At 35.6% G+C, this 13,476-nt stretch overlaps 1 protein-coding gene across 2 annotated transcripts; it reads right to left on the bottom strand.

Annotated features, from left to right (window-relative positions):
- Positions 1–224: 224 nt before the first annotated feature.
- On the bottom strand, positions 225–13,008 carry LOC110114327 (pentatricopeptide repeat-containing protein At2g22410, mitochondrial). Of its 2 annotated transcripts, XM_028697358.1 has the most exons (4): positions 10,206–13,008; positions 9,320–9,390; positions 4,101–4,205; positions 225–328 (listed from the first exon to the last, which is right to left on the bottom strand). In XM_028697358.1, exon 1 carries the CDS (start codon positions 12,638–12,640, stop codon positions 10,637–10,639), a length of 2,004 nt encoding a protein of 667 aa, XP_028553191.1. In that variant the 5' UTR covers positions 12,641–13,008; the 3' UTR covers positions 225–328; positions 4,101–4,205; positions 9,320–9,390; positions 10,206–10,636. The 2 variants fall into 2 exon arrangements, with proteins under 2 accessions (XP_028553191.1, XP_028553192.1); XM_028697359.1 differs by lacking the exons at positions 225–328; positions 4,101–4,205 and adding an exon at positions 4,500–4,595.
- Positions 13,009–13,476: the final 468 nt, after the last annotated feature.

The following is a 13,476-nucleotide window of genomic DNA, read 5'->3' as shown; positions in this document are numbered from 1 at the left end:
GCTGTCCCAACGAAGCCTAAATCGTTAGATATATTCAAAACATAAAGCATCAAAAATAAATTTGATGTGCCTATATATATTTTAAAATAAACCTGTTGATAATATTCATTGAATAAAATTTTGAAGTCACAACAACTATAGATAATTATTTCTAAGAGCTAAGGGTGTCTACATGTTTTAAAAAATAGTAAGAAAGTTGTCCAAACGGTGCCCCCCCCCCACTCCCTGAATAAAATTTCTGGCTCCGCCACTGCCTCCATCCCACGGCCTTCGCCGTAACCAACACCGTCATAGTTGTCACCGACAATCACTTGAAAGCTGCACACAACTAGCCAAAAAAGTTTGGAGCATTAATCTCATATTTATTTTGATAAAAATATTTCTAAAAGATGAATATGATTGAAATAAATTAAAAAGAAATATATTGGGATGCATTCAACTTTACTGAATGAGGAAGGGGATAGACCAATTTGTTATGCAACAACTTAGAAAAAGACCACCTCAGTGATGACAGTGCAAATAATTCCTAAGTTGTTGCTAACTATTTCAACTTTTATTAAGAATTAAATATAAATTAGTTGAGAATTGATAAAAAAGAAAATTTGGAGTTGAACTTGATGTTATATGACACTTTGCAATTTCTATATTTAATATTGTTTTATTTTTATAATATTTGAATTTTAATTCTATTTCATGCAATTTATTATTTGTCAATTTATATTTTGTGCAATTTTTTATTTCATGTGTATGCTAATTTGCTAATTCATAATACAATATAAAGTTAATATGTCATCATTTAACATATTATTTATGTATTATATAAAAACCGCTTTTGACATTTATTATCACTTTACAAAATTTTTTGATTTTGAGGCTTACGCCTCAAAACGCCTTGAGGCTTACGCCTCGACTCATGAACAAAAAACACATCAATATCCAATTGCGCAATTTTAAACATTTGTACATAAATCGAATAAAGTATCAAATCAAAACATCATTATAGACTCTTGAAATTAAATCAATATAGTAAAATCATATAAAGTATCAAATCAAACTATCATTAAAGACTCTTGAAATTACATCAATATAGTAAAATCATATAAGAATGTACACATGTTATCCAATTATTCTATATCAATATCAAATTACTATATTCAGTGTTTAGATTGACACATGCTCAGTATCAGTATATAAATAAGTAACAATAATAATACAGTCACAAGAGCAGTAAAATAATGCAATAATAGTAAATCTATGCAGTAATAATAAATTCGTACAATAATAAGAACAATGCCTCAAGAACATGCATTTCAATAGTCATACTAAACAAGTAAGAAATTGTGACTATCATGGTGTATTTTAGCATTGTATCAGTATCGGTAAATCGTTGGCTCAGTAAACAGAGTCGTCAATCTTTGCCTATCTGCACAGTAATAATTTCCTTATAACTCTCAATCAGTGTGTCATGTGAACCAGTAGAGGATAACACCAAATCGTGATATATAAAAGAAAGCCCGTCGGCCCACTATCATGTACATGTCAATCAGTTTTCAACCAACGGGTCAACCAGTTTTTACTTGTCCTTTACACACACACACACATTATTATCATAATAATATAATAGTAATCTCAATCACATATCCACATTCATTTTCAATGTATTGTAGTAAATAAAGTATAATCGAGCTTAATTCAAAAAATATAAAAATATCATAACAATAGACAACAAAAACCATACTGAGCAAAAATTCACATTTTCAGAATTTAACCAAATTATAAGACATTACATAAAAACATCCCATGATTAAAGCAAAAAGATATGGGCTTAAGGCTGATTCTTGATGTAATCCAACCAAAATAAAAAAATAATTGGTCAAACCACCTTGTGTTTAAACACAAGTAATAGCTCTTGCATACATATTTTTAATGATTTGAATATAAGTGTTATTAAGTCCTTTCTTTTCAAGAACTCTCCATAGCACTTCTCTTGAAACTTTATCATATGCTTTCTCTAAATCAATAAATATCACATGTAGATCCTCCTTATTCTCTCTATATTTCTCTATCAAACTTCTTAATAAATGTATGGCTTCCATAGTAGACCTACCCGGCATAAATCTAAATTGATTTTGAAAAACATTAGTATCACGCCACAACCTACGCTCCATAACTTGCTCCCATAGTTTTAAAGTATGAAACATTAACTTAATTCCTTTATAATTCGTACACTCCTGTGCATCATCTTTATTCTTAAAAATAAGAATTAACACACTCATTATACACTCATCTGATATCTTTTGTCTTCAAAACAGTATTAAAAAGTTTAGTAAACTAAGAAATTCCTTCATCTCCTAAGCATTTCCACGTCTCTATTGAAATATCATCAGATCCAACAACTTTTCCACACTTTATTTTCTTTAAAGCCTCTCTAACTTCAGTTTTACTAATACGCCGATAAAAATAAAAATATTTATTTTCATTTAGGGTGCTAAAGTCACTAAAGGTAATCATATTTTTACATTCTTCGTTAAAAAGTTTAGCAAAGTATCTCATCCACCTTTGTTGAATATCAACTTCTAAGAAAAGTACTTTTTGATCTTCATCCTCTATACACTTCACTTGAACAAATCCTTACTACTCCTATCTCTTTGTTTGGCTAACTTATACATATATATTTCTCCTTCCTTAGTATATAATCTATTATATAAATCATTAAAAGCTAAGCTCTTTGCATCGCAAATAACTTTCTTAGATTCCTTATGAGCCTCTTTATAGCTTTCTCAATTATTAAAATTTTTGCATCTAAATCAATTTTTATAACAAATGTTCTTATTTTTTATCTTTTCTTGCATATTTGAATTTCACCACCAACTATTTTTACTATTATGAGCTTTTCCCTTCAAAATTTTAAGCACATCTTTTGCAATATTTTTAATATCACTAGTCACTTTTTCCCACATAACACTAGCATTCTCATGTAAAGACAATCTTAAAATTTAAAATCTTACTCTAAAAAATATTCTTGTTAATATTCTTTAAATGCCCCATCTAATCCTAGAAAATTATTTTATATGGATATTTTGGAAGATAAAAAGAAATTACTTCTAAATAGATCTTGGCCAAAATCTCTGTCTAATATAACTTATTTGTTATGTTGGGTTAGGTTATGACACTTCTTCCTCTCCAACTTATTAGGAGGCGACACATGTTAAATTAGCGAGTTGTGTTGTACATGTATTCCGTGTAGCTTGTATTTCTTGATTTTATCTCTATATAGCCTTTGTTTTAAACTTCAAAATCCTATAAACAAATCATGATAAAGAGCAATTGAAAGGACTTTTTACTCTTGAAGTCCGAAATTTTCTCTAATAGTAAATACTCTATTAACAACTGACTTCCTACTCTCTCTCTCTATCTATCTATCTCTATCTCTGCACTCCTTATTCTAACTCACAGATTCTAGCTCATCAAGTTGACCTAATAATACGATCTGATATTATCCATGGACAAATTTAAATTAAATTGTTTCTACGGATAAGGAAAATTACTCAAGGTTCATTAAATATTCTCCTTTAAGTCTCCTTCATTGGCTTTATATCTTTTTATTTTACTTCCAAAATTTGTAAGACAAACAATTTGATGTACTTTTCGCTATAGCAATAGACATATTTCTATATGTGCGTAGATATAGCTAAATCAAACTTGCTGAATATTATAATTTTTTTAGTTTTACTTTCCGTTTTCATTTGTTTTTTAATCTATTTCTCCTGTAAGATTTATTTTTTCGATGCCCATTAAGTAACTCATCCGAGAGGATGTCCCAAAAGACCTTCATGAGACCATATGTCAACTAGTACAATTTGGAACGAGTGCAATACAAATGTCAAAAAAGATTAAAACCAGTCTGTAATAATTTCCATAATTCACACTATGCAATCGATAACTGGAAAAATTCAGCACTGGCAAGTAATAGGAAATACTTTTTTAGATATGAAAATAACTTGACTACGTAATGGGAAAAGTGCACATATGAAAATATAGTTAATAATATCAAGACATGATAATCTGTTTATAAAGAAACTCACTGAAGATCCTCTTACTGTTTATTTTTCCTCTAGCATTTGGAATCATTCAATTCGCTCGATGTTCAAGTTCAATCTTAAGACATCATCTTCCTCCCTGTTTCCGTTTATTTCCATTTGAAGCTGCAGGTTTTGAATTGATTGTTTTAGTAACTTCATCAATTTTTCAAGTAAAAATCCCTAGGATACAAGTTTAAAGGGTAGAAATTGAAGCACAAAATGCCAAAAACTGAAGGAAAGCTTACATATCAGTGTGGAGTTGACCCCAAAATTCTGTTTGAACAACCAGCTTTAGTAGCCAAAAATGCAAGCATAACTTGATTCCACAAAACTTTGGTCTTCATTAGTCAGAGTTCTAGAATATTAGTGAGGCCAAATATTATCAAGTAACTATATCATTTGAATGTCAAGTACTAAAGAAATACTAGCCTGACTCATCCAAGCAACCTTGAAATCCACTGAAGGATATAAATTATTCAATGTCAAAGCCCAACATACGTGCATCACGATTTACTGCCAACATGATGAAATGAAGCAAACGTAATCAGCTAATATTCAACACAGGCAATTTCAAACCAAAAAAAAAAAAAAACTGATAACCTATGACAGAATTGAAGCATTGAGGACAAAGTATCAACCATTCATATATGGGACCGGCTCGTGCGAAACAAGCAGAAGTCTCCGCCTTTTGTACGCAGGATCTGATAGCCTAGGTTCTACAGAGCCGTTTAGGAAGGTTTTTGAAGGGACTTGGGAGGGAAATTTCAAAGTAGGGGTTGTTTAGATATTTCCTTTTGAATTATATGCATTAAATAATTTGTTTTCCTAAGGTTAGAGCATCTTGAATTTGGCTGAAATTTGAGATCTCTTAGATTTTTTGGGCTCTAGCGGCGTCTAGAGATTTGGGAGAAATAGATCCTCCTCTCAAATAGATGATCAATTGTATCTTGGCATTTTTCGTTTCTTTTTAATCAAATAATACAAATTATCTACTATTTTTTTTTTGGTTTTGTGTGAATTTTTGTAAAGAATTCTCGCTGTTTTTCAAAGATTGCTAGGAATTTCTTGAGATCTTCAAGTGTTTCCTAAGAAATTGATATCAGAGCTGTTCGATCCGGGCACCCATGACTGGAAGAAAATTAGAAGTATTGGAAGGGGAGATCAGACAAATAAAATCTGAAATTTCATATCGCCAAACTCAAGTTTTAGATTTAAAAGAAGATATTTCAACCATCTATGATATGTTCGTTTCAAAATTTTCAGCCATCTATGATAGATCCTCCTCTCAAATAGATGATCAAGTATATCTTGGCATTTTCCGTTTCTTTTTAATCAAATAATACAAATCATCTAGTGTTTTTTTTTGTGGATTTTTGTAGAGAATTCTCGCTGTTTTCGAAAGATTGCTAGGAATTTCTTGAGATCTTCAAGTGTTTCCTAACAAATTGGTATCAAAGCTGTTCGATCCGGGCACCCATGACGGAAGAAAATTAGAAGTATTGGAAGGGAAGATCAGACAAATAAAATCAGAAATTTCATATATCCAAACTCAAGTTTTAGATTTAAAAGAAGATATTTCAGCCATCTATGATAAGTCCAATTCAAAATTTTCCATCCTGAAGGAGATGTTGAAGAAAGTGCTCGAGGGCTAAACCAAAATATTGAGGTCAAAAGTGAGGGTAGGGTCCAACAGCTAAGGAAATGGTGAAAATCCTAAGCCAACAAGATGAAGGGAAGATCAAGAGGTGGAGATTTTGGAGGAAACAAAAAAATTGCCTCCCCTAGGGCCTATTCTGTCACGACCCAACCCGATCGGGACGGATCCTGCTCGCGTCGGGTCGTGCCCAAACTCAAATTGATTGAACTGATTCCAGGATCTGGCTTTGGAATTTATTTCAGAACTTTCTTCCAAATATTTATACACAGAAATAGACACACAGAGCTACTATAAACATCAAAATGCAGCGGAACAGATCATCTATCTTTTTCTTCCTCTAAAAAATCATATACAAATACAGCTCATGGCTTTCAGACAGAAAGAAAAATAGAACACAAAAGTCATGACTGTACAAAAATCAAAAGTACAATACCTATAACAGATCAGACTTTGAACTCCTACTCCAAGACTTCCTTCCCTTTCCCAGAACCTGAAAATCACACAGAAAATAAGGATGAGCTACAACAGCTCAACAAGACATCAAACCTCCAATCAAAATCCTCAGAATCCACATCAAACACATTAGACAAAAATTCGTACAAAAATCAGATCAACAGAATCATATATCGAATCAGAACAGAACAAAAATCACAGAAATCATAATTCCAGAAATTAAATCAGAACAGAATCATACAGATCAGATCACATCAGAACAAAACAGAATCGTATCAGAATCATAAATCATATCAAAATCGTGCAGAAATTAGAAATCATATCAATTCAGAACATATCAAAAGTCAGAACGGATTTCCTGACTCTGACAGAATCTCAACGGATTCTAGCCCCTTATACCTCCCTTCCCAGACACTGATAGAATCTCTCGGATTCTGGCCCCTTATGCCTCCCTTTGTGCTCATGGCACCAGAACAGATGTTCTTATAGCACCAGAACAGAACTTATCATCGGATCCGGAACAGAACTTGTTTTCATATTTCAGAGCTCATTTCAGATTTCCTTGACATAGACAGGATCTCACAGGATCCTGACCCCTTATAACTCCCTTTTCATAGCACACAATCATATCATGTCATTTCAGAACAAATCCGGATAATTTCAGAAATCGTACAAAATCCAGCGGCATAACGGCAGTATACGGAATTTATACAAAAATTTCTAAATTCATAAAATTACCAAATTAGCATAGAATATTCACAGCAACATTGCAAGACTTTTATTCTACTGCCCAGATAATTTCAGACTTCATCAGAAATTACAGTCAAAATAAAACACCACCGAATCAAAACTATCCTGTCAAAATTCTCTAGAAAATAATTAAAACGCGCGCACTCGGCACCTCAGAAACATACCAAAAGTTACGCGGTAAAAACTGAACCAATCGGAAAATACGGACGAAATTCGCTAACGAAAACGAAATCCGGACAGAAAAATCGTTCAAACTTCACCGTTCTGAAAATTGAGAAAGGCGGAATGTGCCTTACCTTGCGTACACCAATTTCTTGAACTACTGCAACGGACGGGAGTCTCTCAAAAATCACTTTTCCTTCTTTTTCCTTCATTTTTCTCTCTCCTAGACTTTTCTCTCTCTTCAAAATATCTCATTTCTATATATATCCAGATTGATCGTCCCGGACGATCACAACTTCATCCCGGGACGATTTGGCTCTAGACGAATTTCGTCCAGACGAGATTAATTACCGTCCTTGGACGACTTGGCTCTGTAAAATTTTCGTCCAGACGATCCGACTTTCGTCCAGACGAACCATGCAGCCAAACATATTTTCCTGCACAACCTGTACCGATCGTCCCGGACGATCCGACTTCGTCCGGACGAACCTGGGAGCAAAATGGCCTTTATATATTCCTAGGGAGGAGTTGGGTAGAGGGTATGTGGGGAGGCATGAGAGGGTTGGACATGAGTGGAAGGGTGCTGAATTTGAAAGGAAAATGTGTAATTATGATCAAAGGAGGGCTGAATTTGAAAGATGAGGGGTTTGTTATGATCCAAGGGGTGATGAATTTGAAAGGAGAAGGTGGAAATTTGATGAAAGGCTTGGGTATGAACGTAGAAGGGATGATTGGGACACTTGGGGGGAACCACCCCCTTGAGGAATGAGAAATTATGAAGGGAACAGAGACAATTTGAGGGTGAGGAAGCTGAAGATGCCTTTTTTTTATGGATAGGATGCCCATGGATGGATTTACGAGGTAAAAAGGTACTTTGCCATCAACAGGTTGACAGAGGGGGAGAGACTGACGGCAGCCAGGATGTGCTTGGAAGGGTAAGATTTAGCATGATACCAATGAAGGGATACGAGGCGACCGATACAGACCTGGATGGAGTTTAAAGATTGTTTGTTGAAACATTTTCATACCAGCAGGGGAGGGGACTTCTATGAGCGATTCTTCACTTTGATGCAAGAGGGAACAATGGTGCAGTGCTGTGAGCAATTTGAGTACCTTGCCAGTCGACTGGATCGGCTCCTAGAGACTGCACTGGAGGGGAACTTTATGAAGGGACTGAACCCCAAGATCTGTATAGCAGTTAGAGTGATGAGGCCTCATGACTTAGGAGAGGCTACGGAGCTAGCTCAATTGGTGGAAGATCAGAGGCACTTGACGAGAGGAATGGGAGGCAGCAGCTCAGGAGGCTCGTATAAGATGACTATGACCATTTTGGCAACCAAGGAGCCAAAACTGGAAACTCTATGGGAGACTTCGAAGGAGATAACTGTAAAAAGAGAGCTGTGGACAACTTCAAGAAGCTCACAGAAACATAATTACAGGAAAAAAGGGTGAAGATGTTTTGTTTCAGATATGATGAGAGGTATACGCCAGGATAAAAGTTTAAGGACTGAACTCTTCAGATTATTACCGTTTGTGATGATGATGAAATGGAGGATGGTGCCAACTTTTCACCTTGCGGACAAGGTGGGTCTTTTGGATGGGAGTATTGTTAGACCATCTCATTAGAAAGGTCCAACCGGTCCTATGGGACCGGCTCATGCGAAATAGACAGAAGTCTGCGTCTCCTGTATGCAGGATCCAACCGCCCAAGTTCTATAGAGCTGTTTAAGAAGGTTTTTGAAGAGTTGGGAAGAAAAATTCAAAGTAGGGGCTGTTTAAAGATTCCTTTTGAATTGTATGCATTAAATAATTTATTTTTCTAGGGTTAGAGCATCTTGAATTTGGATGTAATTTTAGATCTCTTAGATTTTTTGGGCTCTAGCGGCGTCTAGAGATTTGGGAGAGATAGATGCTCCTCTCAAATAGAGGATCAATTGTATCTTGGTATTTTATGTTTCTTTTTCATCAAATAATACAAATCATCTACTATTTTTTTTTGATTTTGTGTAGATTCTTGTGTAGAATTCTCGCTATTGTCCAAAGATTGCTAGGAAATTCTTGAGATCTTCAAGTGTTTCCTAACAAACTACTTGCTAACCATCAATATAGTATAGCCACAAATAGTTGTGGACCATGATTTTTTTTGTTGGTTGTGGAACACAAATTTTGAATCTTAAAAATAAATTACAACCCAAATACGAAAATTTTAACTTACTTGAATCAGAGATTGCCATCCTCCTCTAGGTAATGTACGCAATTGTAGTTTATTCCCGTCCCTTAAAATTCCTGTCAAATAGTTCATTTCTTTTCTTTCAGGAAACATTATCTTCTTATATAAAAGAATGTTTTAAGAGAACTTAGGGAGATTTATAATGATTAGATTAACTCTAAGCAAAGCACAAAAAAATAGATTAGTAAAAAGCATAATTGAGAATATTTGCATAATTGAATTCCTCATTTTTATAATTTCCTAATTATTCTTTAATGTATAAATAGGTTGTGAACTCTCAGAAATAAATTCTAAATTATCTTTAGTACAAATGTATAGTTTTTTATAACAAAAAATTATAGCTATATAATACTATAAATTATTCAGAATAAGATTTTTTTTATATATTTTTCAAAAAATAGTTTCTTCACATAAAACGACAGCCTTCGATGGCCCGTTTAGGAGAATAGATGTATTAGATTTGACTTGTGTTAAGAAAGGTAGAGGTAAATCTGAAAAGACATGATTAGAAAACATTAGAAATGGCCTTTCTTTATTAGATTCAAATGAGAATTTAACTCTTAATAAGACAAAATGGAGAAAAATGATTCTATGTTGCCAACCCCACCTAGTGGGATAAAGACATGATGTTGTGTTGTATCAAAAAATGAAAAAAATTGCTCTACAGCTTTTAAAAATATGAGTGTCTGTTAAAAAAATAATATTTCATTTCTGCTTTCTGCATATTAGTACAATAAAATAATTAAACAAACCAAACCTTCTTTGTTAAATTGAATTATTCAAGGATTCCCAAGAAGGTCGAAGAGATAGAGAGTACAAGAGAGAGAGATGAAGACATCAGGAGTGTAGAAGAGAGAAAGAGAGAACTCACACAGACAAGGGAGAACAACAAGCCGTCGACGAGGGAGAACAGCACGACTGCGCGAGGAGGTTGGTATGTATCTCGTTAAGACTTATATATATATATATTTATTTATTCGCACAGGCCAATGGTGGCTAGTGCTCCCAACGTGACTCCGCCGATGGCCACAAGCTTCGTATCTCCTGAGTCATTCAGTCCATCTCGTCAGAGCACGCATAAGGTGCCATCATCTTAGTCTTCTTCCAACTATTTGCATCAATTTTATAAATCCTCATTCCCTATTCATCATGGTTGAGTCCTGCATTAGGAAGGCATAGTTCCAGAAATCCAAATGCTAGCATTGGCTTGTCAATGCCAAAAACTTTTGGCCTTGTACTTAAAAAACTCTTTATTTTGCTATGCTTGATCATCACATAAATGCCAATAAAGTCTAGAGAAGTTCAGAAACAGTTTGTACCCTTCTCACTTGAATGCATGTAAATCATATTCAATATTGCATATATACGTTCAGAACAAACATGTGATCTGTCTGCAACAAAGAAACCATGAGACTTCCCTTCAATCTCTATTGAGCTGAGGCCTGGAACCTTTTTAACTTTCCTATCCCTCATCATCACCCTCAACTGTTTCACTTCATCCCACTTGTTCCAAGTTGCATACATATTTGATAGAAGTGTATAAACTCCACTATCTCCGGGGTCCACTCCTAGAAGTTTTTCTCCGGCATAATGACCTAATTTCAAATTACCATGCACCTTGCAAGCATTAAGAAGGGCACCCCAGCCAGCCTCATCCAGCTCAATTGGCATATTCCTTACCAATTCATAGGCATCATCTAGAAGCCCAACTCTACCAAGGAGATCTACCATACAAGCATAATGCACTGGTTTTGGCTCAATACCAAACTCTGCTTTCATATCAAAAAAATACCTCCGACCCTCTGAAACCAAACCAGCATGACCGCAAGCAGAGAGAACACCAACAAAAGTTATATCATCAGGAACCACACCTTCTCTTTTTAATTGCTCGAAGAGGGTGACAGCTTTGCTTCCATGACCATGAAATCCATATCCCATGATGATTGAGTTCCAAGAAACTATGTCCCTTTCTGTCATTTCATGAAACATCTTGGCTGCTAAATTAATGGCTCCACATTTAGCATACATATCTATAAATGCATTTGACAAATTCACACTAAGTTTCAACCCTTTTTTTTCAATGTAGTGTTCATATATCCATCTGCCAAGATCCAAGTAACCACATCGACCGCAAGCTGAAAGCACATTCACAAGAGTTGCAGTTATTGGTTCCACATTAGCTAAGAGCATCTCACGGAAACAGTTTAGTGCTTCTTCAGACTGATTTGCTTGAGCATAACCTGCAATTATACTACTCCAAGAAACAACATTCTTTTCAGGCATTTTATCGAATAATTTCCTTGCATGTTCCAAATCTCCACATTTGGCATACCCACTCATCATACTAGTCCATGAGAAAACATCCTTAATATCCAACCAATCGAAAATTCTCCGTGCAGAGTCTAAGCATCCACATTTCCCATACATATCCACCAAGGCATTCATCAAATTAAGGTTCTCACCTAAAAAACTCTTTTCAACATAACCATGGAATGACCTGCCAAGATTCAAGAAACCAGTTTGAGAGCAAACAGAAAGCATTGTGATCATAGTCACAGCATTCAGCTGAACTCCAATGGTCAACATACATTGAAACGTCCTCAATGCATCGGTGTAATGGCCGTTTTCAGAATACCCATCTATAATGGTAGTCCAGGAAACAACATCTCTTTCAGCCATTCCGTCAAACACTTTTCTTACAGAATCTAACTGGCCCATCTTTATATAGTAGTGCATCAAACCATTCTGAACGAGCATTTCGAAATTAATCCCCCACTTGTACGCTAAACCATGGATCGTTTGTCCTAATAAGAAGTCTGATAAATACTCACAGGCTTTGAGCACGAACACAAATGTTCTGCAATCGAAATTGAACTTCTTGGCATTCATGTCACAGAAGAAAGAGAGGCCCACTCGAGGATATCCCCATCTGATGTATCCCCTGATCATAGTGTTCCAGATATAGGTATTTGGGTCAGGAATTCGATCGAACAGGAGTCGGGCATGGTTCATGTCCCCGTTATCAGAAAGAGCGCAGAAGGCAAGGACGCGGCTGGCTGGGAAGCGGTGGATGATAAGTCCAGTTCTTGTGAGCTGCGCTTGGATTTGCCTTAGCTCGGCCATGGAATCGCAGCACTCCATGCATGAAAGGATTGGGTGTGTGACAACGAGATTTTGGTTGGAATTCCAGCTGGGTTTTGGTCGGGATATTGAAGAGAAGTGAAACAGAACGCGATAGAAGAATAGGGCTTTGATTGGAGAGAGCCGGAAGCAGCGGAGGAGAGTGGAAGCGGCCATGGAGCACATTGGCGGGAGTATGAGATAGCGGAGGTGTCATCACGAATTTAAATACGTTCGTGCTTTAAAATTTGAACGTTATAAGAAGGCGCTTGGCATGGGCCAGACGTCACCAGGGAAATTTGATGGCATAGCTAACTTCGCTTGATTATTAAAAGAAACATAAGCCATACACCGCTCTGTTACCCTCCTAAACCCCGCAAGATATTACTGCTTCTGAATCCTCCATTAGTCCATTTAATAACTTTGTAGCACAGTTTCCACGAAAGCTCGACCAAAACGACGCGACATAGCAGGCAGCAACAAGCTGTTGTCAGGAGAGCTGGTGGCGAGGTAAGGATGTTGTTGCAAAGAGAACGACAATGGCGAAGTGTGGTCGGAAGGAGTTTTTATTTGGTCCGGTGCAAGGACCTAGAGGAAGGTTCGGTTTTGCCTAAAAACTTTCACTGGATGTAGAGGAAGGTTCGGTTTTAGCCAAAAATAGGTAAAAAGTGCAAATACCGAGTTTTTTGAAAAACTCGGTATTTGCACTTTTTACCTATTTTTGGCTAAAACCGAACCTTCCTCTACATCCAGTGAAAGGACCTAATAATTGCTCGGTCGGAAGAGCAGGCGGCGATGTGTTCTTAAAGCCGTTTTTTAATTAAAATTTTTTAAATTTTATATTATAAAATTGATTTAAAAATCACTAAAAAAAGTAATAGCAAATAAAACAATAAAACTTTTCAACAATTTTTTTTTTTTTTGGAAATTTGGGCATGGCCCGTATATTAATAAAAAAAGATTATAAGTAATGAAAACAATAGCCTCAAAAAGGAAAAACTGACTCAAAAACGAGCCCAAAA

This window comes from Dendrobium catenatum, unplaced genomic scaffold (genome assembly GCF_001605985.2).
Source record: "Dendrobium catenatum unplaced genomic scaffold, ASM160598v2 fragScaff_scaffold_920, whole genome shotgun sequence".
NCBI classification, from domain to species: domain Eukaryota; kingdom Viridiplantae; phylum Streptophyta; class Magnoliopsida; order Asparagales; family Orchidaceae; genus Dendrobium; species Dendrobium catenatum.
The sequence above is the reverse complement of the archived record's forward strand: the minus strand, read 5'-3'. Positions and strand labels throughout refer to the sequence as shown.

Bases quoted from the DNA above. Each gene is read 5' to 3' on its own strand.
- LOC110114327 (XM_028697358.1), bottom strand. From the start codon at position 12,640: ATGTGCTCCATGGCCGCTTCCACTCTCCTCCGCTGCTTCCGGCTCTCT.